We start from the raw sequence: 21,329 nt of genomic DNA, 5'->3' as shown, positions 1-21,329 counted from the left end.
GCTTGAAGATGGTATCATCTGGAGGAAAGACAAAAACGGGTTATGGATGGAGTTGAGCATGAGGATATGTAGCTTGCTTTTAACAATCTGTACAATGGCTAAATGACTTATTAGAGTTTTGTTTTCCAAATTGCCCTACCATTTACATCCACGTGTATTATACTACAAGTACTATTCAGTACCCCTTGCTTTATTAGAGGGCTATGCACCAGCCCCCCTTTTTTGATCTTCGAGACTCTTTTGAGAAACCCAGTTCATAACGCGGGAGATTAGGCGGCACGGATAATGAACGGCATGGTAGGACACTCGTTTTTTTATCCGATGACAGCACTGCCATCCTTGGCATGCATTAAGGGTATGCCTTGCAAACTGCCTATCTGCAACCCGCCGCAGTTCAGCTACCCAGCTGCGAAGCAGGAGAGGTAGAAAGCAACAGTATCCTGTGTGGGTCTCATTGATGTCAAGTGATGCTGTTGTGTGGCTGATCCGAATATGCCTGATCTACAAAGGGGTTGAATCTATGATAGAGTATTCACGACAAAGATAGTACGAGGCACACATGAGCTGATGAGTTAGTTCTTCGGGTGGCAACATTGGATGTGGCCACCAGCCTGGAACAAGATTTAGGCGTGGTGATAATAGCTTGGCTCCCTGTGAAATTACAGAAGCATTGCAGCAGTAGAAAGGTAAGTTGAAAGAGATCTTGCGATGAAGTAAGTATTATTCATATTAATGGAGTCGTATAAATAATGAGACTTTCTCTATTTAAAAAAAAAAAAGATATTCAGCACCCCAAGTATACTATCCAGGGCTCTAGCTATGTCGTGGGCTACTGATGCTACTAAGTTGAGGTGCTAGATAAACTATTCCCTTTGTTTTGTCTTGCTACTCCCCGCTTGTGCGCGTATAAGTTGTTGGCTTTGAGCTGGGATGTTTCTGTACATGTATGGATCCAGCGCCAAAGTGGATTAAACTGCCCATTCTTCAACTCCAGATGCGGTAACTCGCCAAGGCCCCATCAAATAAAGGCTTGGCAGAGGCTTATACAATATAAGAAACGGAGAAAGATGGTGGCTCTGCAGGGCGAAGGATTTTGATTACAATACAAGAAATCAAAAAGAGAGGGCTCAGCAGAAGAAGAAGAGAAAAACGCTCAAGTCGGCCCAGCAATCAATGGCAATATCGGTCGTTTACAGATTGGGAGGAGGTTAGGTAGTAGTGTAGGTACGTGTATTTGGTACAGCCGGCCAGAAACAGAAGGCTTCTGGAAACGCGGCGCCGGAGCAAATCGCAAGGCATGGCGCTGCTGGGATCGGGGGTTTCTGTCTTGGGTTGATCCGGTGCGTGATCAGCAGGCATCAGCACTTGCTGGTGCTAAAAGGGTGCTGTGCGAGAGCTGCTGGAGGAGAGGGGCGATTCTAGCGATTGATTCCGCGCCCCAATATTTCTTCCATTCTAGCATTGAATTCTTAATGTTGGACTGCACCACGTGAAGCTGTATTGTCTCTAGCGGTGAGTTCTTTTCACTGTTCCGACCGGGGAGTGCAGCTCTCCAAGAGCGTTTATATGGAGAAATGAGGCAGTGCAATTACTAACATGCATTTGTGACAGCACTGCGTATCGAAGACGGTGACACTTAGCTTGGGTGCAAGTGCATGATGCCTCCTTGAGCTCTTTCTTGATCGTGCCCAACTTCAACTGGAGCTAGATCCATAACCAAGGAGGAATTGTCAGGTGCCTGTGGTCTACGGCAATGCGGCCGACAATTATCTAGCAAGATGCGTCAATTCGGTCATCAAGAGGATTCGAAAAGTGAGGCTTTCATGACGTCCATGCCCTGGTCCAGGGTATTTCGGCTCGATGGCGCAGTAGTCCGTGAAACGGATCCTGGCTGCTCCGTCCTAGACTGGATGAACCTAAGCCTGTTGGGACCTGCTCCAATAGAAGTTTCTTGGGGCTTATTCCGATTGAACGGATGGGGCTTCGATTTGGACGAGGCTTTTGTCTGGAACCAAAAGTGGGTGGCGGGAATTAGGGCGATCAAGCTACCGTCTTGTCTGCTGAGGAAACGCCTGAGGGAATGATAACCTGTTATGCTCGCTTCCTTTGGAATTATCGCTGGCTCGGGGCATTGTCATATGCTGACAACATGACTGGCTGTTATAGCTTAGAGACTATCCATCAGCACAGTGCTATGCTGTGAAAGCCCCAATCCAGCTTCTATGAATAGTACTATCAGCGCTATTGTTGGTGAACACAGTTGGCGCTCTCATCAAACAAATCCCCAGCCGAGGCAGCGCGGAGAAAGAAACAATGCCATCCATCGCCTAGTGGGGGTTTCGAAACAAGATGTGTCGCACTGCATGGCTTTGGCTGCATCTCCGTGCGTGTCGCTCGTTGAAACCGACCGGAACGAGTCCATCACGTCACACCATGATTACAGTAGAGCAATGGCCGAAGCGAAGCGCAAGCAGCGCACGCAGCGCAGCGTGAGCACCCAAAGAGGGAAAGCCAGAAGAGGGTGTGCTGAAGCGTTGCGCTAGCCGTGCAGCTTGCATCCAGAATTGCAAATACATCCAGCAGAGCTTTGGACCCTTCAGGCCGCTGCGTTTTCGCCTCCCCGCACGGCGATGCGGTGCCGAGTGTGGCGGCTCCACCCGCACACGCGCATCGGCGGAACGATTTCGACAGGGTTTGATCGGCTGTTTCCTCATTGCGAATGTGAAGTAGCCGGTACATGCATACAGGCACACTTGGAGCAGATCAAAAGAGGAGAGGGAGAGGACACATAGAAAGCAAAGGTACCGCTGAGAGCTGCGCAGGTGATGCGATGGCGATGACGAGGCTGTGTAGGGGACCCTGCAGTATCCCTTTGCGGCTCGTCCTATCGTTACTGAGCGGCGGTATGGTCTGCGATACCTAGAGCTGCTCTTTTAGGCAATCCAAGTATGAGATACTGCATTGTCCATGGAAAGCAGCAATGCCCAAGTGCACTCTACCTTATTCGGATACGCCATTTCCATTGTCCAAGGGCTTCGAGCCTCGCTTGTACAGAGTACTTTGTTTGTTCCTCGCCTTCCATCTTCTGTCTCTCTCCCATGAGACTGCCAAACTGCCCAGCGCCTACCCCAACTTCCCGGCCCCACTCCTGGGGTGCTCCTGCTGTCGACGGACCTGGAATGCGGCCACACCACCCAAGCTGCTAGTAAACAGTAACAGGACACAGACCTACCAACCCAGCAGTGGTGCTACTGTATAAGATCAGCTCAGCATCCCTTCCCCAAGCTCGTCTTCCCCTTCCCACTGCTCACTCCACCTACTGGATCGCATCTATGCAGCATTGATTTGTCCATTTTCCGTCATTTCTGCCAAATTTTTACTCCTCTTCTCTTCAAGCACACTGCGGCTTTCTTATCGCCACCTCGAAAAACCACCAACACCGCCATCATGTCTGCTGTCAACGGCGCTGGCCACGGCAGCTCCTCCAAGGCTGCTGATGTCGATAGCCTCTCACCCCCCGGCTTTCAGCCCCAGAATAAGATGACAGTCAAGCCACCTTCAGGAGAAGACCTTCAGAAAAGCTATGCCGCTGTGGTTGGAAGCGAAGCCAACCCCAAGGGCTGGTATGGCGGCATGAGTATGTCGCAACTCACTTTGTCTATATCTTTGATCCTTTGCGGCGTATGTTAACATAACTTTCTTTCTCTTTCATAGTCAACACTCTCGGTTCATGCATTGGAACTCTGGGTGCCATTCCTTGCTGCATCATCTGCCCCAACCCCTACAAGCACGTCAACCAGGGTCAAGTCGGTCTCGTCACCAAGTTCGGTCGGTTCTATAAAGCAGTCGATCCCGGTTTGGTCAAGGTCAATCCCCTCAGCGAGAGGCTCATTCAAGTCGACGTTAAAATTCAAATCGCCGAGGTACCTGAGCAAACCTGCATGACCAAGGACAATGTTACTTTGCGCTTGACCTCTGTCATCTACTATCACATTGTGTCTCCTCACAAGGCCGCTTTTGGTATTTCCAACGTTCGTCAAGCTCTTGTTGAACGTACCCAGACCACCCTTCGTCACGTTGTTGGTGCCCGTGTTCTTCAGGATGTCATCGAGCGCCGCGAGGAAATCGCACAGTCTATTGGAGAAATCATTGAGGATGTTGCTGCTGGTTGGGGTGTCCAGGTTGAGAGCATGCTCATCAAGGATATTCTTTTCAGCCAAGATTTGCAAGACTCGCTCTCAATGGCTGCCCAAAGCAAGCGAATCGGTGAAAGCAAGATCATCGCCGCCAAGGCCGAGGTAAGGATTACGGTTTTGTCATATGGCTGTGGTTGCCATTCTTCCCCTAAAAAGCGGTCTTTGCCATCAATATACGTGAAAAGTGTTACATAAAAGTGACTAACAATGACGCTTTCTTCAGGTTGAATCCGCCAAGCTGATGCGCCAAGCCGCCGACATCTTGAGTTCTGCGCCAGCCATGCAGATCCGTTATCTCGAGGCTATGCAGGCTATGGCCAAGTCCGCCAACAGCAAGGTCATCTTTTTGCCTGGCAACAACCAGCCCCTCAATGGAGCTGCTATGAATGCTGCGCTGGGCGATATCCAATCCGGCGAAGGTAGCACCAGCACCGCCGGGAATACTCGCGATTTTGGAGGTCAGGACTCAGGTTTCCAACAAGCCATGAACGCTCGCGTCGTGGAAAATTTCTAGTCGTCGTGCCTTACATGAAGGCCTGCTGCTGACTATTGAGGTGGCTTTGGTGGTTTAGCGTGGTCCACTTGATTTCGAGAAGCGACATACCCGTGTGTTCCATCGTTTTCAAAAACGCCCATCACTGTTTCTACCCTCGAAACACCTCACTAAATCTTTGTCTCGCCTTTGCGTCTTCGACATCGCGACTCGATCTATTGCTTTCGATTTACTTGTTTATACCCTCTGCCTGCACAACGCTTTGATTGTTACAGGTCTGATATGCTTTTTTTTACGCTCGTTATGATACCATTTGGGCTTTGGGTGTGGATCTTGGGATGAGAAGGATGGACATTTGGCTTGTATGATACCCAAGATACCCAGAGGAGGAGAGTGACGGAAGAATGGCAAAATATTAGTAATTAATTATATTCCAATTGCGGTTCGTTGGTTTATCTCTACGTGTCTCTTTTGTGCTTATTTTTAAAGCATATTAACAGAAATGTATATGGATGTCACAGCTGTTCAGTATCTAGGGAACTTCCATTAATATTGACCAAGAACATCCTTTGATTAGAGGTCAAAGTAGCAAGTTTCTGGAAATCAAGTCACATCCCGTCACGTTTATTGAAGTTCCATTATGATTGATCAAGAACATTTTTTGATTGAAGACCTAGACAGCAAGTTCCTGGAAATACGTCACTTCCATACCTTTCTTTCGGTTCCTCCCTTCTGCTGGACGCCCATGGCGACAGCCAAGTTTAAATAAAAAGAAAATACAATAAATTGAAACAACAGACAGTTGTAGCAAACAAAGACCAAACCACGCCTGTGCCAGAAAAGATTTGTTTCCCTCCCCCAACGCCAGCCATATTAACAGTGACAGATAGCCCGGAAGCCTCTCATATAAAAAGAAATCTCAGGTATCACATATCTACATGACCACCTCATCGGTATATCATGAGCCCATCCAAGCCGATGCGGGTCCAATTTTTTGCGACCTACTTCGCAGAGATAGCAGAAGAAATTATTGCGCTTTTTTTTGTAATGCTTTCCCTCTCTAGATTTTTTTTTCGTCATCTTAGATTTTTTTTGTCTTGTATATCTCCGATAGATGATGCCGTTTCTCTAGTGATGTTTTGTGCATATATGTAAAAGCATGTGAGCACACATATGCATATTGTTCAATTGAGTCGGCGTTTCTTCGAAGCAATCTAAGCACTGAGAGATTCACGCTTCTTCTTGGACTTCTTGTCCTTTTTGGACTCGGCCTCACCGTCTTCAGCCTTTCGCTTCTTCTTCTTCTCTGGTGAAGGCTCAGCGGGCTCATCGTTGTTCTCAGTCTTGCGCAGCTTCTTCAGCTCCTTCTTGCTGAGGACCTTGGGGTTGCCATCTTCGCCGAGCTGGATATCACCGCGCTCGTACTTTCGCTTGAACTTCTTGACGGAAATGCCAGAAAGATCGGCCAGGCGCTCGTACTCCTTTTCTGAGAGCTTCTTGACGGAGGCCTCATCGGAGTCGTCATCAGAGTCTTCAGGGGCGTCTTCCATATCGACGTCCTTCTCCTCGACGACCTCGATTCTGGGCTTCTTGGACTTCTTGCTCTTTGTGGCGGGCTCGGCGTCTGCGTCGGCCATGTCATGGTCGACCACACCGTCGGCGTCAACGGCATATCGGCCAGTCTCCTTCAGGCTGAACTGTCCAGCAGAAACAATTTCTCCAGAAGGAGTGACATTGGTGCCCTTGGGCAGGGCAGCCTTGCCTTCGAGTCTGCGGAGGTAGTTCTCAAGCTTGATTCGGTTGGTGAGACCAAGGGCAGCACGCTGCTCATCGTCCTCCTCGTCGTCATCGCCGAGGGCGTCCACACGGAGACCGAGGGCAACCTTGGCAGACAGCATACGGGCAATCTTACCCTTGTTCTTGCCAGTAGCCTGGCCGACGAGAGAAGAGTGGTACATGATACCGTACTTGGGTGTATCCTTCTTTGTCTTGAGAGCGCGGAAGAGAGCCTTCTCGGCACCGAGAATCTGGATGGTGGAACCGGGGGCCTTGGCCAGGCTGAGGACGGAACCGGCGTGAGAGATGAGTCTGGCACCAACGAGGTAGCCAACAAGGGCAGTCAGGTTGGGGGCAATGGCGCGCATTCGGCTTTCCAGGTAAGAAGTGAGCTGAGCTCGGTACTCGGTAAACTTAATAACCTGGTCCGCGAGCTCAACGGCGTTCTTCAAATCATCCTCAGTGATCTCGACACCCATAGAAAGTTCAGCAGACGCCTTCAAAGAGACTTCAACGTCCTCAGGAAGGATGTCAGAAAGGTCGGCATCCTTGAAGTTATCTCGCATGCCGACGGATCGAACAACACGAGCATAGGCCAAGTTGTCATTGAGGGTCTTGGCCATCTCGGGGAAGTGCCATCCGTACCACTCCTTTGTTCGCATAGCGTAAACGTTGAGCTCCTTGTCAATATCGTCAAGCATCTTGATGGCCTGAATAATCATCGAATCAACCTTGTCGGCCGAAAACTTGAGCTTGTGTCGGGACATTGAGTGCGAAAGACCAAGGGTCATGCGGTCAAGGACGTCTTGGTCGAGACCAGGAATAAGGGACGAAACGTGTTCGCGAACGGCACGGAAAAGGTCCATTGTGTCGGAGCCAGCCACAGGAGTGACATTGAGGCCGGGCAGGTTGGAAATGGCTGTGCCCAGCTTCAGATCGGCAACAGCCAATGAAGCCTTCTTCTCAGCCTGCAAATCTTCCAACAGTGAGGTCAACAGAGGAGGGATTTGACCCTGGCTAACGGCGGCGGCTTCTTCAAGAGCCATGGCGGCACTGTCGAACTTGACGAACTTCTTGAGCTTCAGCCTGTATGCGACCACTCGTTAGCATGGAAAGCAGGAACAAAGAAAAATTTATCGTAGAGGCTGGGTACGCCGAGAGAAAGACCTACATCTCAATCAAGCGCTCTGGCTTTCCCAGCTCAGCCGCAAGATCGGCATTCTTGAGCATCTTCTTATCGCTCGCCTTCAACAGGCCATAGCTGCAATTCTGTCAGTCCAAGTCCATTACACGCGATCATCGATCATGGCGAGGAATAGGTAGCGGATGGCTTCGAAAACTGACCCTGCAGGCGTCTCTGCAAGAACGAAGAGAGACATGTTGAATAATTGAATCTCCCTCTAGGACTCCGGCGCTTGTCTAATGGAGTTCCTTCGTCTTCCCAAATCCCAATTGAGAGAGTTGTGTGCGTGAGGATTCAGGGAAGAGGCCGAACAAAAAGTGAGTTTGGGAAATTTTTTAGTTGAAGCTTGAGTCTCCACTCCAAATTTTTTGGTTCTGCATTGGTGCTAATGCCTCTAAGTGGGATGGGCCTCCGGGCGCCGGCGCTACAGAAATTCCGGAACGCTTCTGGACCACTCACGTGCGAAGCTGTGTCACTGCGATTGCGTCTCGCTCGCCGGCCATGCAGAAGTAGTCCCGAGAAAGCAAGGACTTTAGGATACGCTGAGCCAGCTCCTACAACATCGCCGCTGTCGTGCGTCACCGCTCGTTTGACCACCATTTTCGACCGTCTTACGTACCTCAGACCATATACGAAGCAAAATACGATGGAAGGCCTTCTATTCAACGTGAACAATGGGTGAGCCTTTGTTGAGACGCCTCGCCGTTGAGCTTTATTGACGGGGGTTTGCAGCTACATCGAGGGCATTGTTCGCGGTTACCGCAACAGCCTTCTAACGACCCCAGCCTACAACAACTTGACACAATGCGAGACCATTGATGGTATGTATGAGCTCATGTTGGATAGCTTCCTATTGTTAACGCTCTCAGACCTGAAGCTGCAGCTTGGCCCTGCTTACGGCGACTTCCTCGCATCCCTTCCTCCAAACCCATCAACATCTGCGCTTGCTTCAAAGACAACAGACAAGCTCATCTCAGAATTCCGATATGTTCGCGCCAATGCTACGGGCGCCTTGGCTCAGTTCATGGATTACGTGACGTACGGCTACATGATTGATAACGTCGCCCTGCTAATCACCGGCACCCTGCACGAACGAGATACCCGAGAGCTCCTGGAAAGATGCCACCCGCTGGGATGGTTTGAGACTATGCCTGTGCTATGCGTCGCGACCAACGTTGAAGAGCTCTACAACAGCGTGTTGATTGAGACTCCGCTCGCCCCATACTTCAAGGGCAGTCTCAGCCACCAAGATTTGGATGAGCTCAACATCGAAATCGTCCGAAACACCCTTTACAAGAATTACCTTGAGGATTTTTACAAATTCGTCAATTCTCACTCCGAGATGGCCGGAACGCCTACTGCTGAGGTCATGTCTAACATCCTCGAGTTTGAAGCAGACCGCCGAGCCATCAACATCACCTTGAACTCTTTCGGCACCGAGTTGACCAAGGCAGACCGCAACAAGCTGTACCCGACCTTTGGAAAGCTGTATCCCGAGGGAACATTGATGCTCTCTCGAGCAGATGATGTTGAGGGCGTGCGTCTTGCAGTTGATGGCGTTCATGATTACAAGACCTTTTTTGATGCTGTATCCCTGGGCGGCTCCGGCGGCCCCGGCAACATGGGCGGTGGTTCCTCCGACGGCAAGAGCTTAGAAGACATGTTTTACCAGAAGGAGATGGAGATTTCCAAGGATGCGTTTACGCGACAGTTTACCTATGCCATTGTCTATGCGTGGGTGAAGCTTAGAGAACAAGTACGTGATCTTCTCGTAATCCCGTTTGAAGCGATGATGGTACTAACTGAATACAGGAAATCCGCAACATAACATGGATTGCTGAGTGCATAGCCCAGAACCAGAAAGATCGCATCGGAAACTTTATTAGCGTTTTCTAAGCGGCGCACGGACTAATAATGTACTTATCTTGAGCAGCGTGCGAGTGTAGTATAATGTTGGCTGTTTTCTTTTTTCTTCCTTCTATTTCGTTTCGTATCAATTGCAATGGGAAGGGTTCATTCAGATTAGGCGCATATGGAAGAGGCGAACGATTGATGTGGGCAATCACGCATCCTCTAACAGGCTCTACTATACATATACAGATGCTTAACTATCCTACAGTATTTTATCCTTTGGGTCTTGTCTTTTTTTTTTTCTTCTCCTTGCCCTCACAGATCGATCTGTCCCTTCCACGTTGCTGGTGTGAGGCCTAGCTTCTCAAGCATGTTTGTCCATCTCTCGCTACCTCTCTCCTTTCGCTCCATATACTGCAACAGCTTCTGGCGCCGGTGCACCAGTAGTCTCAAGTTCCTCTTGTTGTGTACATCCTTGTATCCTCGGTTGATTGCCAGTGCCTCCGACACCGATCTGATCTTTGCGGTCAGAATAGCAATCTGAACCTCGGAGCTGCCGGTATCCGGTCCAGCACGGCCAGGCATCGGCGTGGTGTTTGGTGAAATGGACAGCGGCTTAGGCTTGAGGACTTGGTCTGTGTTGTGGCGTCCAAACTCATCAACGATGCGTCGTACGTTTGCGTGGAATCGATCCCGTGCGCTGCCGTTGCTCAGGGCTGTGATTCGCTTCAGCGCCTCGACGGCTTTCTGGTGCTTCTGTTTGTGTGCTTGCTTCCTCTCCTCCTCCGTAGTAGGGTCCATCTGTGATTCTACAACGCCGACCATGGGCTTCGTCAGGGCATAGGCGTGTTTGACGGCATCTTCGAGCTCCGCATCGGTAAGGAAATGGTTGCGCAGGCCGGGCGTCGTGGGCAGCTCTCGCGGCTCCTCGAGAGCATTTCCGCTTGCATCTCGGGGTACATTGGTCACCGAGTTCTGGCCGGCTGAATCGAGAGACTCGAGAAACGGCGTCAGTCTGCCTTTTACGGGATCACCCCATTCTTCGTCTCGCTTCTTCAAGAGTTCGTCCTGTCGCTTGAGGTTGGCGGCTTTGCGCTGCTGTGCCTGTGCCCACTTGTACGGATCCTGCTTCTGCTTCTTCTTCCTCTCTCTCAGAGAGAGATTGGCCCTTTGAACGATGGGCAAGAAGGCCTGTGTTGCCGGTGTTGTTGAAGGTCGTAGGCACACTAACAAGCTCGATTAGCGACAACAAATCCGAGGCCATCATCTCTGTTTGGGAGAACAATGGTATGAAAGATGAAGACCTTACAATTGACTGTGCCTAGTCGCTGTAACAGATCTATTCTGGGCGGCATTGTTGCTCCAGCAGCTGATCTTCTCTTCTGCGGGATGAAGTGCTATCCATCAACCCACCTCCACGGCGCCATTCAAAATTTCCCATCCCGATATCAATCTTGCTGACTACTCAGTAGAAAAGGCCCCGCCTTTTCATACGTCTCCTTAGTCATCTTCTCACGTGAAAATTCAAGACCCCTCTTCGGAACCTCGAGACGAGCGAAAATCAGCTAGCCCTATCTGGTACTAGCTCCCTCAGGGCTGCAGCGCACACATTTTTGGCAAAAATTCAAGGTCCGCTTTTGCCCTCGCGAACTTTTGCGAAACTTTGCACGAAACTCGTCGAAGCCCCCCCATCGCCGGAATTCTCTCCCTCCTTCAACGACAAACTTTCTCCCCACCCATCCGAAGGAAGAATTCAAGTCAAGATGGCTCCCGCTAACCTGCCGTCCATTTTCAATGCCACCAGCCAGGACATCGAGATGCTCCTGGCGGCCCAGTGCCACCTGGGTTCTAAGAACCTCCAGGTGCACATGGAGTCCTACCTGTGGAAGACCCGTGTCGATGGTGTGAACGTCCTCAACGTTGGCAAGACCTGGTGCGTTTTTTCTTTGGAGACGGAGGAGTAGGAGGAGTCGAGAAAAAAGGAATACCGGAAGAGGAAGAGAATTAGGAGCAATTGGAGCAATTGGAAGCTTTGTCACTAACACGAACGACTTCAGGGAGAAGATTGTCCTCGCTGCCCGTATCATCGCCGCCATCGAGAACCCCGCCGACATTTGCGTCATCTCTGCCCGTCCCTACGGTCAGCGTGCCGTCCTCAAGTTCGCCAGCCACACTGGTGCCTCCCCCATCGCTGGACGCTTCACCCCCGGTAGCTTCACCAACTACATCACCCGCTCTTTCAAGGAGCCCCGCCTGATCATCGTCACCGACCCTCGCACCGACGCCCAGGCTATCAAGGAGGCCAGCTACGTCAACATCCCCGTCATTGCCCTCTGCGACACCGACTCCCCCACCGAGTACGTCGACGTTGCCATCCCTACCAACAACAAGGGTCGCCACGCCATTGGTACCGTCTGGTGGCTCCTTGCCCGTGAGGTCCTCCGCCTCCGTGGCACTATCTTCAACCGCGAGACCCCCTGGGACGTCATGGTTGATCTGTACTTCTGTACGTTTTTCTTTTTTTTTTGACAAAATTTCCTCTTGCTCTTTAGAAGCTCAAGCTAACTCGCAAAACAGACCGCGATCCTGAGGCCGAGGCCGAGGAGAAGGTTGAGGAGGAGAAGCTCGTCACCGGCGCTGAGGAGGAGGCTCCCGTTGCCGTCGAGTCCGCCTTCCCCGCCGCTGGTGCTGGTGACTGGGACGCTCCCGCTCCCGGCTTCGCTGGTGCCACCACCACCGCCGCCGCCGGCTGGGACGGTGCCGGTGCCGCCCCTACTCAGGACTGGGCCGCCTCTGGCACTCAGGAGTGGGCCACCGAGACCGCCAAGGAGAGCCAGTGGTAGAAAAACTCTGGAGCTGTCGAGGCAGTCCCAGACGCTCAAGCAGCATCTGCACAAGAAGGAGAAACTTCGGGATGGTAATTTTGGCGATTTGATCATCAACATCAAGGGCAACACAAAAAATGGAGGCGGGTTTCTGTGGGCGAGCTTGTTATGCAACGGTGGAAGGATCTCGGAATTTGGGTCTAAGTGTGCAGCACTGATGAGGGAAAGATACTCTTCCTTCTTTCTCATCAGAAAGGGAGGGAAGAGGGAAAGCCCTGTGCGGCCGCTGGGGTGGACTTGATCGTTACCTCGCTCAATGTCTCTGATTTCTTTTTGCAGTGGCACATAGGGAAGCCTTTTATTTAAACAGCCGGTCGACCAGTAGTGAAAAGAAAAAAAGATCTTAAACAAACCTTAAATTGTTATTTCGCACCAATATTGTCTACTCTAAACTCCATTTGCGGTGTTGAGTGACTTACTGTATTAACGAATAACTCACGTCAGGTACTTGAGCTTGCTGTCCGCAAACCATTTTAAAAAGAGAATTTCTTTTAACTTCTATATGCAACCCGGTCTCAGCCGAGTGTCGATTTATATATACTTCCATCTTTCAAACAAAAAGCTGTATATATATGTCCCTATACGCTAATCATCCCAAATTTATCCACAATGCCCTCCAGTATTGATTGGTATCTAAAGTGTTCCCCATCCTGTTTGTTATATCCTTCTTATTACTCCCACGCCGGTAAAGAAAAGGAAAAAAAGAGAAAAAGAAAAAGACAGCAGTCATCATGCAAAAGATGAATAAAAGGAGTCAAGAAAGCAAGAGGATTAATACAAGAACAACTGATAAGAAATTCATAGCCTGGTCAACAGAGTAAAGGAAAAGGAGTCTTGCTCAAAGTGTAGGTAGGTAGTAGCCAAATATTGGACAAAAGTAGTAGAAATAGTGATGGCAACATCGGTGCTAGCCGGTGTTTTTCGTGCATCCGATTTTGAAGTGCGTTATGTGGTATCGACTTTTGCGAATGCCTCTTATATAGACGAAGAATAAAACAAATAGAAAGGTATGTAGATGAAGGGCAGCGAAGAGAATCATGCCACGCTATTATAGTTTTAGTCGTCAATGGTAAAAAATGATCTTCCACTTTTTCCCCCTTCTTATGCTGCAGACTGTTGCTGCTGTGACAAATGAGAAGTCTTGTAATGTCTCGATTAAATGTGATGTCGTGTAGTTTCTATGCCAGAGCTGACAAAGGACAAAGGAGGTGCATAAGAAACGTTGAAAAGTATTGTGTGTATGGCGAGAAGTTGAGTTGCAGTTGAGAGTGTGTGGACTGCTTGTGTTATATGTTAAAAATTCGTGGTATCGACCTTTGAAAGGAAAAGATGATCAATTGGCTGAGGAACATAAAAAACCAAAAGGCCTCGCCTATTCCAACGTCTTAGATCGTCGTTGGATCTCTTCGTCGCTTAACGCGCCCATCCAAAGACATCGCTCTGTTATGCCCTCGACTGGTTGGAAAGTGTACCGAGTGCTGGCTTCCAACAGTCGCAACATTGTCTTGACCACGGCTGCCCCAATGCGACATCGTTCAAAGTTGACTAACGGAGGAGTGGTCGGTGAGCTGGCTATTTCAGAAGCGCGCTGTGCATTAAATAGCAAATCATGCGTGTAGATACCGACGAACGGAATGCATCCTCCATCAGAACCGCTCTCCATTTCCGCTCTGAGGTTGTAAAAGTTTCGAGAAGGTGTCACAAGGGCCTCCATCTCGCTCAGCGTGTTTTGGTCTTTGACCGGAACCAGGTCCCACGTCTTGGATAGACGGGAGACCTCGGCACTAGACAAGGCGATGGTAAGCTGCGCCAGAGTAGCGAAATTGCGATAGCGCCGACAATGTGCTGCGATGTGAATGAGCTTGATGATGCATCGAGCCCTTTCTTCGACGTGTTGAGTTAGAACAATCTCAGAAATCGCCCACTTGACCATGATATTGAATCGAGCAATAACAACTTCAACCCCGTGAGCATTAGTCTTTCTCAAGAAGTCAACCCACGAGCGAGAATCGTTGCTAGTAGCATTCTTCCAATTCATGTCGATCAACTCTCTCCAGTCAATATCGTTCAGAGCATCTTTCTCTATAAGAGTGAATTGCTGCGCCAGGGTATCAGAGTCAAACGCCAGGATGAACGGCAAATGAATTGAATATTTGAGGGTGTTGGGTACTTCTGTCTGAGGTACCGAATGAAGAGCTTCAGTGGTATTAGCCCGCGGGGTCTCTAGGACATGCTTAGGTTCAGCCATGTAGGAAGAGTCTTGGAATCTATCTGGAGTGAGAGGAAGGGGTTTGCTGATCCAAACTTGATCCGGATCGAGAGTTCTCTCCGTGTTCATCATCACCGGACTCATCATTATTGGACTCATGGCTAAAGCTTGAGCGAGCGTCATCGGGGCAGAAGAGGAATCTGATCGAGGCGAAGCAATAGGGTCTCCGAACGGATGTGGTTGGGATGAGATAGAAAATACACCCGTTCTCTTGTCCACGTTACCTGCATCTTCGTCTTCAGAGGGAGTAAGCTCAGAAGAAAGATCTGAGCCACCAATGCTAGCGTCTTCCAAGAAAGTTCGATCATCGGCTGGCGCAGGAATTGTCGTGCCAGGCCGTATCCTCTCAATACTCTCTGTCTTTTCGACAAAGTCGTAAGAAAGATGAGGCTTAGAGATGCGCAGAGCTATGGGAATATCCGAAGCTACAACGTCATCGTCTGATGAGCCTCGAAGAACAGACCGGTCAGTCCATTCAGAGACTCCCTTTATGCTTCGGCCATCATCTGTCAAGCCCCGGTCAAGTAGAGGTATTGAGCAATATGACTCGTCTGAGTCGCCGCTCAAGAACGAGCGCGCCTCAAGTGTAGCTGCCCTGCTCCGGGTTGTTATGGTGTTCCGGCTGTATTCAAATTCGAGTGGCTGCTTTCCTTTGTCTCCAGAGGAATCTCGATCTTGGGTTCCGTAATACTCGTTATCCATGCCACTTGTTTCACTGTGTTGGCTTTCATCTTGGCTAATATAAGGTTCTGCCGCCGCAGCCGCCGCCCTTCCACCAAATTCTTGTGCGTCAATCAGAGCCATTTGGTTAAGCCGTTCGAATGATCTTGGCTTCGGTTGGTATCTGCCCTCGAGCTTTAGCAATGCAGACTCAATGCCACCGTCATCCTCATCAGGAATCTGCGCCAATTTTCGAGCTTCTATCTCAAACGAGGGACGCATAATGGGCTTGGACGAATGTGTACTAAACAAGGACAAATTCCGCTTGGGAGGCTTCTCAGTCAACTGGCCAACAGAAAATATTTCCTGTCTCCCACGGGGATGGTCTTCCGTTCCAGCAAAGCTGCATTCGTCATCGTCCTGCTCTGGGTGAGTACCGAGAAGGTAGGAGCTCCTGACAGATTCGGTATAAGTTGTTAGGGACCCAACGGACTGAGTTCTCCGCACCACAGGTTGGTTATCCATGCCGCCCACGTTAGCAGCAGCTCTTAGATATCCACCAGGACGCCTGCGAAGCACACGGGGAGGCTCAGGGGCAGGGGCTTCATATTCTCTATCAAGCATGGACGAGTCTGTGGTGGCATCAAAGCTTCGAGCTGTGGAATGTCGTTCAAGATGACTGCCAAATGAGGCATGGCGTCTGAAGGAGTAGTCTGACTTTTGAGCGTTTGTAGACTGGTTCCTCTTATGAAATTGCAGCGCTCCACGGCTGAGAGGTGGGTGCCGTAGAGTACCGCGGCGCATTGTTGATGTGGAGAGTCGATTTGCATCTTCCGATGGCCCTACACTGTGGGTGCGGCCCAAGGTTGCCATGTCCGGTATGAAAGGGGGCAAAGATTCCTCTGATGGCGGGCTGATGAGCTGATCGAGAAGATATGATGACCTGCGTATTGTTCCGGCGAGCAGCTGCGCGGGCGGCGTTGTTGGAGGAGTTGGATCGCCGCCGACAGTTAGAAAAGAGCCCGCTGACAATCCCACAACAGGAGGATTGGGGTTGAAAGTGTTCAAAGGCAATCTGTCACGCAAGCCCGGCACCGTGTCGTCAATAATAACAATAGACTTGCTTCCGTTGGTAAGACCCATATCGCTCATAGGCCGTAGCCCCCTATCCTGTAGCAAGTTATCAACTGTGGTGGACTCCATATGTGCGGCAGAATAATCCATAGGTCCATGGACGGCGGTTGGTGCCGGTCGGGGTGCACCAAATCGTTCTACTTCGGCAGCTTCCTCTTCTTCACGGATGGCTTGTTTGAAATCTTCGGCCACCTCAGCCCCAAGGAGATCGATTCTCACTGGCGGCCGAGTGCTGGTCGGGCCGTAGCCAGTCTGGGCGATAATAGTCGCTGCGGGCAATCGGTCCATTGCAATGTTGTGAGCACTCAGAGAAGTGACAGCGGGCAAACTCGAATGCGATCCGGACGACCATTGCCCACGATTGTTCAATGCGCGCCGTACGCCTCCCAGGAATTTCTTCATTCCAGATCCCGACATGGCAACTCCAAAGATGCGATCTTTGGTAACGTGGCGAGACGCAGGCTGGAAGATGGTGGTCTGCCTGTTGCGGTCACCAGTGGTTGAATCAGTTTCAATATCGACAAAAGGCTGGCCGGGTGGAAGAATGTTGCCTCGAACAAGGTTTCCGGCAGACTGCAGAATCATGTGAAGGTCGACATCGTGTGATGAGGAGTGATCGGAGCCATGATCTCTCAAAGAGTCAGTGGTGCTGTTATTGCGCTTGTGGCTTTGCGCCGGACGAACGCGCTTGCCAGCAAGCGCTTTGGGAGTAGTAGCAATAGCTCCAGGCGGGAGGATAGGAGACGTCGAGTACACCGGATGAGCTGCAAGAGGTTGACTGGAGTTTGGATTCAGAGACCTCACATTCTTGCTTGGAAAGGAACAAGACACAATGTCCATGCTTGCTATACTAAGAGGCGAAGACGGGCCATTTGCTGGTGTCGTGGTGGTGATGATCTGGTGCTCAGGAGTCCCTGGGCGATCGTCCAACACGACGAATTCTCCGATGCTGGCCGCCTTGGGAACAGTTTCACTTGGGTTGGTCTCGTCGCTCAATCCTTGCGGGATGCCTGCCACGGCACGCCACTGTGGCTGATCCATTCCTTGTATTTCCCAGAAAGAAGGATCCAAGTCGGGATCTCTATATCCTGCAATGCCTCCTGGCGCAATTGGAACTAGAGGTTCAAGGCCATCGTCAAATTCGGGGCCATCCCAATAATGAGCACATATCCGTCGCCAACACTTTTTGAGCTCTGCCAAAATTTTGAGCGGAACTCTGCTCTGGTTCATATCGTGGGATAGCTCGTCGACAAAGTCGTTGAGCAAGATACAGAAGAGGAGCCGAAGATTGTAGTCCAGGACAAAGTCGTCGACAAAGTAGTTGAGGATCCAGTGTCGCATGGCGACGAAAGTTCGAACCCGAACAATCATCCCAACCTCGTCAGTGCGTTCCAAAGCCCATACGAGCCTCGCCATGAGCATCTGGAGGAGGATCTGAGGCTCCAGAAAGGATCTGTAGGTCAGGAAAAAATCTGAGATGAGTTCATAGTCCAGGAAGCTTGGAGATGTGATCTCGGCAACAAGTCGAGAAGGTGTCGCTGCAGTTACGGATCCGTTGGGGGAGTACCGCACAATTGATTTATCATCACAAGCAGGCTTGAACGTAAGCTCATCATACATGGCTGGCCTAATGACAAGATGTGCAGATGCGTATGTGGAGGGCACAGGCCGTGGTACACGAGTTGATGTTTGTGATGAGGCATGTGATGTTCGCGGAAAGCGAAGTTTCGGGATAACCAGATAACTAGGTCTTGGCCTGGTGCCAGAGAGCGGCCCGCCGAGGCTTCTTTCTGAAGAATGGTACAGAGAGGAGCGACTAGCAGATCGATATTCATCGGTGGCTGCATAGGACGAGCCTCTAAGCATCGGGGTACCTCTAATAGAAAACCGAGGCGTCCCTAGCTTCCACGATGGGATGTTAATATTGAGTGTTGGAATACCGCCAATATCCAGATCGGTTGGGTTCTCCGCTGTTTTGGGCCGGCCGGCCTCGTGAGGCGGCTTCGTGATGACTATTCTGTACCCATCCGCATCGGTACTTGTGGGGGAATTAAAGTCGCGGATCGTACCATCCGACACCGCTCTACGGTGTTGTGTAGTTGATACGAAGCCACTAGTATTGGGAACGTATTGTGGGGGGATGATCGAGGTCCTCGGCGTCGGGGTGAATTGATCTTCGTGATGATCCGTCGTCAATTTAGGCGGTTCGTCTAGGTTGTCTGGATAAACTCCCTCCAGTCCAGCAGTTCCAGGTGGTGTTATGGGAAAGGTGAAATTTGGCTGGGGATATCTCTTGTTTGCACGCCGGACAGAGGGTCTGGAAATAGTAGGAGTTAGCCTATGCGAGTTCGGTATCCAAGTTCAAGCTCGGCCGCTTCCATACCGTAAAAAAAGCTTGCCATTGTTCCCGACGTTGGCAACAGTGAACTGACGCCCTTGGCGACCGGCGGAGGTGCCGTCTGGCGCAATATCCCAACCGTCAGGTTCTCCATCCCGTTTTCCTCTTGACAATGTCCTATCCAGTGATTTCTGCTCGGTCAGGGGCACAATGGGTCGTCCAGTAGTTGAGGCTTTTCGCATAACCCTGGTTGATGGTTTTGGCGGTGACGCATCTTTCGCGTCCGATAAGTCCCCAGAGGCTGGTGACTTGCCGTTGATATCATCTTGTGTTCCAGCACCTTGAGCTATGATATGTGATGTCTTGAGTGGTGTTACTTTGCGCCGCTTGGTCGACGGCCTCGGCCGCATTCCGTAGGATGGCCGGGCCGCCACAAGGGGAGGCTCGGCGGCATCCATGGCCCATCCAATGCTATGGCAGGAAAGAGCTCGTGCTGCTCAAAGCTATTGCTCCTGGAAAAACAGAAATGGATGAAAAACTGTCAGTCACTGAGAATTGTTGGTTTTTAAGAGAGAGAATATTCTTGAAGTAGGGAGATGACAGTCGTATCGAGTCGCGACAACAAGTGGCACGGCGTCCAACAGCGTGGCAATCCGGCACAAATGGCGGAGGACCTGAAAACCGGTGGTGGCAACCGATGCGCGCCAAGCAGGCCGAGAGACGAGTCAAGGCAGAAGCTCAAGGACAGAGCGAGCGAGGCAAGTTTGTACTTACCAGCTGACGCCATGCAGGGACAAAATGGAGGACGGTCCAGAGCAGACAGACAGTCGGCCTCGCCCGCACCGCTCTGCGTTTGGTAGCTTGGAATCGTATCGGGGTGATATGGTTCTCGCGTCGTATCGAATGAAATCGTGTATCGTCGGTCGAGTTAAGGTTGCGGCGTCAATGCGATGGCGGCTCGTGTTTGTGTCTTGGATCGGGAGGTTGAGGCGGCGAGTGGTCAAAACTTTGCGAAGCCACGGCACAGGGCAGGACAGGCGCAGACAGGCATCACCGCGGCGGGAGCAGAGAAAGAGCAAGACAGGGAGCCAGGGATGCGATCAAATGCGATCAAGACCAGGACTCGAAGCTTCCGGGGCCGTGTCGTCGTGTAGGTGCGAATCAGGCGGTATGTAGCAGAATGTAGTAGTTATGTAGCAGTATGTAGAGATACTGCAGGTGAGAAGGACGAGATAATCTCTGGCGGTTGCAATCTTGCAGTGTCGTGCGTTGGTTCCTCGTTGGGGCCGGGATGGCACAAGCCGATGGGTTTCTGCCCTGCCGTGCCTCGCGAGGGCCGGCGCCTTGCCTTGGGGGGAGAGACGAGAATTTGGCGGGCGAGGCCTTTGCGAGGGAGCGCAGGCCATCGTGGCCGGTACGTACCTGCGCCGGCAAATCTTAGTGCGTGCAGGATCCAAGCACAGTGGGTTGGCCGCGTGCGTTTGGGCCTGTCAGGGCGCGCGCTCAGAGGCCTGACCCTGGCTAAGAGGCCTGTCCGCGTAGTGGCTGACGGGGGGGCGAGGTCTAGGTTCCAGCGGTCGAAGCCTCCCCTGGCCGCTGGGCGGGGGCGGCCATGCGCCTTCATGTGCGATTGAGATGAGATGCGAGCAAGCAAGCACTCGCTGCGTCCGGCGGGTGGCCTCGCTCGCTGCCCGCATTTTGCTACAGGTCGCATCGCTGCTGAACCGCTGTTGAATGCGCGTGCAGGTAGGTACATGTCACTAATCTACGTACGCAGCAGCGTGTAAAGGCACCAGACACGATGCTCCGTGGCGATTGTGTAAGCATCACAAGCACAGGCACAAGCGACTGACAGCTCCGAAGTCCTGTAACTGGCGATCCCGGAAGGGGGCAAGGCAAGCCGCGGCCCAAGAGCCTGGGATAGAGTGCATGCACCGCTCCGTAATATCGACTGCCTGCACTGGCACTTCTTCGACGAAACCAGGCGCTGTGGACGTCAATGCACGTCAACCACGGCGTTTCGCACTCCAGGATCGGCGCTGCCAAGGGCTGCTTCCGACCTGGCAGCGGATGGGAGCGTCTGCGCCTCTCCACACGACAGCCGGCCGCTTGCGCAGATGGCGATGGGCGCAGAGCTCGGCGGGTGAAGCTGCCGGCGCAACGTCATACATGCATCGTCGCGGCAGCGCTGTAAACCTTCGGTGCGTCGATGATATTCGATGCTGTCATGGTGCTGACTTGCGTCGCAGCGATGCGACACACACCTCAGCAGCTTCTGCTGTAAGCTGTTGGTTGCACGACTCTCAATGCATGCACGCATACTCGACAGAGCCTCTCTGCTGCTAGCGCCTGGCACTATTAACGCCTCAAGCGCACAATAGCATTGACGCACCAGGTACAAAATACAATGACCCAGAACTCCGGGAGAAATCATCGGCTCGCACTCGTCAAAGCTTAAAAGCCAAATCGCTCAGTACCTACCTAGGTACTACTATAGGTAACACCAGGGCCACCACCTCACAACCGCTAGCGCGGCCATATATG

At 51.3% G+C, this 21,329-nt stretch overlaps 7 protein-coding genes across 7 annotated transcripts; 4 read left to right on the top strand and 3 right to left on the bottom strand.

Annotated features, from left to right (window-relative positions):
- Nucleotides 1-1,778: 1,778 nt before the first annotated feature.
- TGAM01_v201123 (hypothetical protein) lies at nt 1,779-2,084 on the top strand (the record flags this gene model as incomplete). Its single annotated transcript, XM_024548695.1, has 1 exon — nt 1,779-2,084. The coding sequence occupies one exon, from the start codon at nt 1,779-1,781 to the stop codon at nt 2,082-2,084; it is 306 nt and encodes a 101-aa protein (XP_024406511.1).
- A 1,363-nt stretch (nt 2,085-3,447) lies between these two features.
- On the top strand, nt 3,448-4,710 carry TGAM01_v201122 (hypothetical protein; the record flags this gene model as incomplete). Its single annotated transcript, XM_018808670.1, has 3 exons — nt 3,448-3,637; nt 3,715-4,298; nt 4,420-4,710. 3 exons carry the CDS (start codon nt 3,448-3,450, stop codon nt 4,708-4,710), a joined length of 1,065 nt encoding a protein of 354 aa, XP_018658095.1.
- Nucleotides 4,711-5,903: 1,193 nt separating this feature from the next.
- On the bottom strand, nt 5,904-7,844 carry TGAM01_v201121 (hypothetical protein; the record flags this gene model as incomplete). Its single annotated transcript, XM_018808671.2, has 3 exons — nt 5,904-7,551; nt 7,637-7,726; nt 7,810-7,844. 3 exons carry the CDS (start codon nt 7,842-7,844, stop codon nt 5,904-5,906), a joined length of 1,773 nt encoding a protein of 590 aa, XP_018658096.2.
- A 450-nt stretch (nt 7,845-8,294) lies between these two features.
- On the top strand, nt 8,295-9,544 carry TGAM01_v201120 (vacuolar ATP synthase subunit D; the record flags this gene model as incomplete). Its single annotated transcript, XM_018808672.2, has 4 exons — nt 8,295-8,326; nt 8,381-8,469; nt 8,518-9,404; nt 9,461-9,544. 4 exons carry the CDS (start codon nt 8,295-8,297, stop codon nt 9,542-9,544), a joined length of 1,092 nt encoding a protein of 363 aa, XP_018658097.2.
- Nucleotides 9,545-9,814: 270 nt separating this feature from the next.
- TGAM01_v201119 (hypothetical protein) lies at nt 9,815-10,854 on the bottom strand (the record flags this gene model as incomplete). Its single annotated transcript, XM_018808673.2, has 2 exons — nt 9,815-10,725; nt 10,809-10,854. 2 exons carry the CDS (start codon nt 10,852-10,854, stop codon nt 9,815-9,817), a joined length of 957 nt encoding a protein of 318 aa, XP_018658098.2.
- A 408-nt stretch (nt 10,855-11,262) lies between these two features.
- Nucleotides 11,263-12,342, top strand: TGAM01_v201118 (40S ribosomal protein S0; the record flags this gene model as incomplete). The annotated part of the gene is made up of 3 exons (XM_018808674.1): nt 11,263-11,432; nt 11,557-12,005; nt 12,077-12,342. The coding sequence occupies 3 exons, from the start codon at nt 11,263-11,265 to the stop codon at nt 12,340-12,342; spliced, it is 885 nt and encodes a 294-aa protein (XP_018658099.1).
- Nucleotides 12,343-13,756: 1,414 nt separating this feature from the next.
- TGAM01_v201117 (guanine nucleotide exchange factor LTE1) lies at nt 13,757-19,243 on the bottom strand (the record flags this gene model as incomplete). The annotated part of the gene is made up of 3 exons (XM_024548694.1): nt 13,757-14,655; nt 14,878-18,764; nt 18,831-19,243. The coding sequence occupies 3 exons, from the start codon at nt 19,241-19,243 to the stop codon at nt 13,757-13,759; spliced, it is 5,199 nt and encodes a 1,732-aa protein (XP_024406510.1).
- Between the last annotated feature and the right edge of the window lie 2,086 nt (nt 19,244-21,329).

The sequence above is a fragment of the Trichoderma gamsii genome (assembly GCF_001481775.2).
Source record: "Trichoderma gamsii strain T6085 chromosome Unknown Scaffold_3.2, whole genome shotgun sequence".
Taxonomy (NCBI): Eukaryota; Fungi; Ascomycota; class Sordariomycetes; order Hypocreales; family Hypocreaceae; genus Trichoderma; species Trichoderma gamsii.
The sequence above is the reverse complement of the archived record's forward strand: the minus strand, read 5'-3'. Positions and strand labels throughout refer to the sequence as shown.